General features: G+C 41.2%; 1 protein-coding gene across 1 annotated transcript; it reads right to left on the reverse strand.

The window, feature by feature from the left end:
- Positions 1-775: 775 nt before the first annotated feature.
- LOC139385391 (protein rapunzel-like) lies at positions 776-1,942 on the reverse strand. The gene has a single exon (XM_071130461.1). The coding sequence runs from the start codon at positions 1,940-1,942 to the stop codon at positions 776-778; it is 1,167 nt and encodes a 388-aa protein (XP_070986562.1).
- Positions 1,943-2,146: the final 204 nt, after the last annotated feature.

Below are 2,146 nucleotides of genomic sequence, written 5' to 3' on the forward strand. Positions count from 1 at the left end.
TGTTTTGTAATACATACCTAGGTTACCTTATTCCAGTCTCCTCGTCTGAGTCTGCTCTTGGGTTAACCTGCTCTGCTCCGCGTAACAGAATGTAAGCAATAAACTGTCACATAGTATCAGTATTAATGTTGATGACTGCATGTACCAGCTGCGTAGTAATAGAACACAAAAGTCCTATTTTACAACAGTGTAATAATGTCCTTTATATTGTGATTTATGAATGAAGACAATAAAAATGACAAATGATAGCTGTAAAAAGGAATGTATGACTATAGACAGAGATGTAATGTTTTAAGGCTCTTTTAATAGTCTTTGCTTTTGCAAAATCTGCACAGTGTGGTGGATCTATAAACTGCAATTTCAAAATAAGCTTGATTAGGTCCTCAGTACACATTATTACACTGGTTGGTGTGCTAATTTATAGTATGGTCATAATGAAATACTGGAATGCAGGTAAAATAAGGTATTTTACTATTCTCTTTGGTAGAAGGAAGTATCACATTCTCATACTTTGTCACTGTTCAGTAGATACCCACAGCCTGACATAAAATGACTCATATCCATTCTTATACAGATACAAATCCTGATGGTTTAAACTATCACAAACTACACAAACCTACAAAACAAATAAACAAGAGAGTACATTTCCCACAATCACCAGCTAAACCATCAGCTATGTTTTAGATATCAATACAAACACCTAAACTTAATGATTTTATTTGTAGTTTTAATCATTATAACTACTCTCATTATAACTGCCCTGTGAAACAAAAGCCTAAACAGCATGAATGTATAGGTGCACGTTTTGGTGTTTTCCATAGTAGAAACAATCCTTTTGGAAGTTGTTGGACTCCACCACTTCCTTATAGTAGCTGACAGCATGCACCTGGTAGTTGGGGAGACTTCTGCTGAGGACCTGAGCCACATCCATCATGTTCCTCTTCAGCTTCTGCCCCTCAATCTCTTGCTGGATCTGAACCTCGTTGATAGGCTTAGGCTGAACACTGAAAGAGATCATCACTTTGATGTTGTTCTTGGTCATCACTTCAAAGTAATTAGCTCCTCCCTCACTGCCATGGTACTTCTTTCCAACTAGCCAGTTGAAACAGAAAAGGCGCTCCTTGTCATTGAAGACCCTGACAGACCAGCTCACCCAGTAATATTTCTCTTTAAGGGTTTTCAATATCGATTTAGTGAAGTCAAGGTCAACACTGCCAGGTTTCTCCTTAAGCTGGTCGTCCATATCCTTTTTGGCTCTTTTGTGTAAATTTACAGTGTAATCATCCAACACTGCTTTCACGCGGTTCTCAACATCTTCCCAACGCTCCAGCCATTTCTTCACTATCTCATCCACCATAAACCCTTTCTTGAGGCTGGCGTAACCAATGACAGCAATGATGCCCGCCACAAAGAGCTTCTTAAGCCTGGCACAGAACGTTTCTACTGCCTTTCTACTCCATTGTTCTGTGGAAACCAGCATGGGCTTACCTGAGATATTGTCCCCAGTAAGATCATTGTAGAGGGCGTCCAGGTTCAAGTCTGCGTCCGTGTTCTCATAATGGCTGAGGAACTTCTCCATCTTCTTCTCTTTTGACTCTGGTTTGGCGTTGACAATGTCCTGGTACTTCTCATGCTGGCTGAGAATTTTAGCCTCACGGTCAAAGTTCTGCTTATTCATGGAGATATTCTCTAGCTCCACAGCGATTTGGTTGTTCTCAGCCTGGATGCCTTCCAGTTTCTGCTTGACCATGCTGAACTGTTTAGTCAGATAGCGGGCGTCCTCTCCTTCTGGGTTGCTGAAGATCACATTGGATACTAAGAATACAGCCTCCAGGATGGGATGGAGCTGGCCCACAGTGGCTGCCAGGATCGCAGAGGCCTGTCCCATGATCTCCACCGCCTTCTCAATCTTGTCCTTGTTCTGCATGAGCAATTCTGCCATACTGGTAATTTTGAGGGCTCTGTCACAGACTAACGTCCAACTAGGTCTTCAAAGAATCTTGAAATATGTTAATATCTGAAAGAGAAAGAAGAACAAACTTTAAAACCAAACACCTGTAGACACCTGGCCCTCCATGGAATGAGTTTGACACCCCTGGTGTAGAAAATTGTACTGTCTAAACCGCTGTGAAATACATTTTCCATA

This window comes from Oncorhynchus clarkii, chromosome 3 (genome assembly GCF_045791955.1).
Source record: "Oncorhynchus clarkii lewisi isolate Uvic-CL-2024 chromosome 3, UVic_Ocla_1.0, whole genome shotgun sequence".
NCBI classification, from domain to species: Eukaryota; Metazoa; Chordata; class Actinopteri; order Salmoniformes; family Salmonidae; genus Oncorhynchus; species Oncorhynchus clarkii.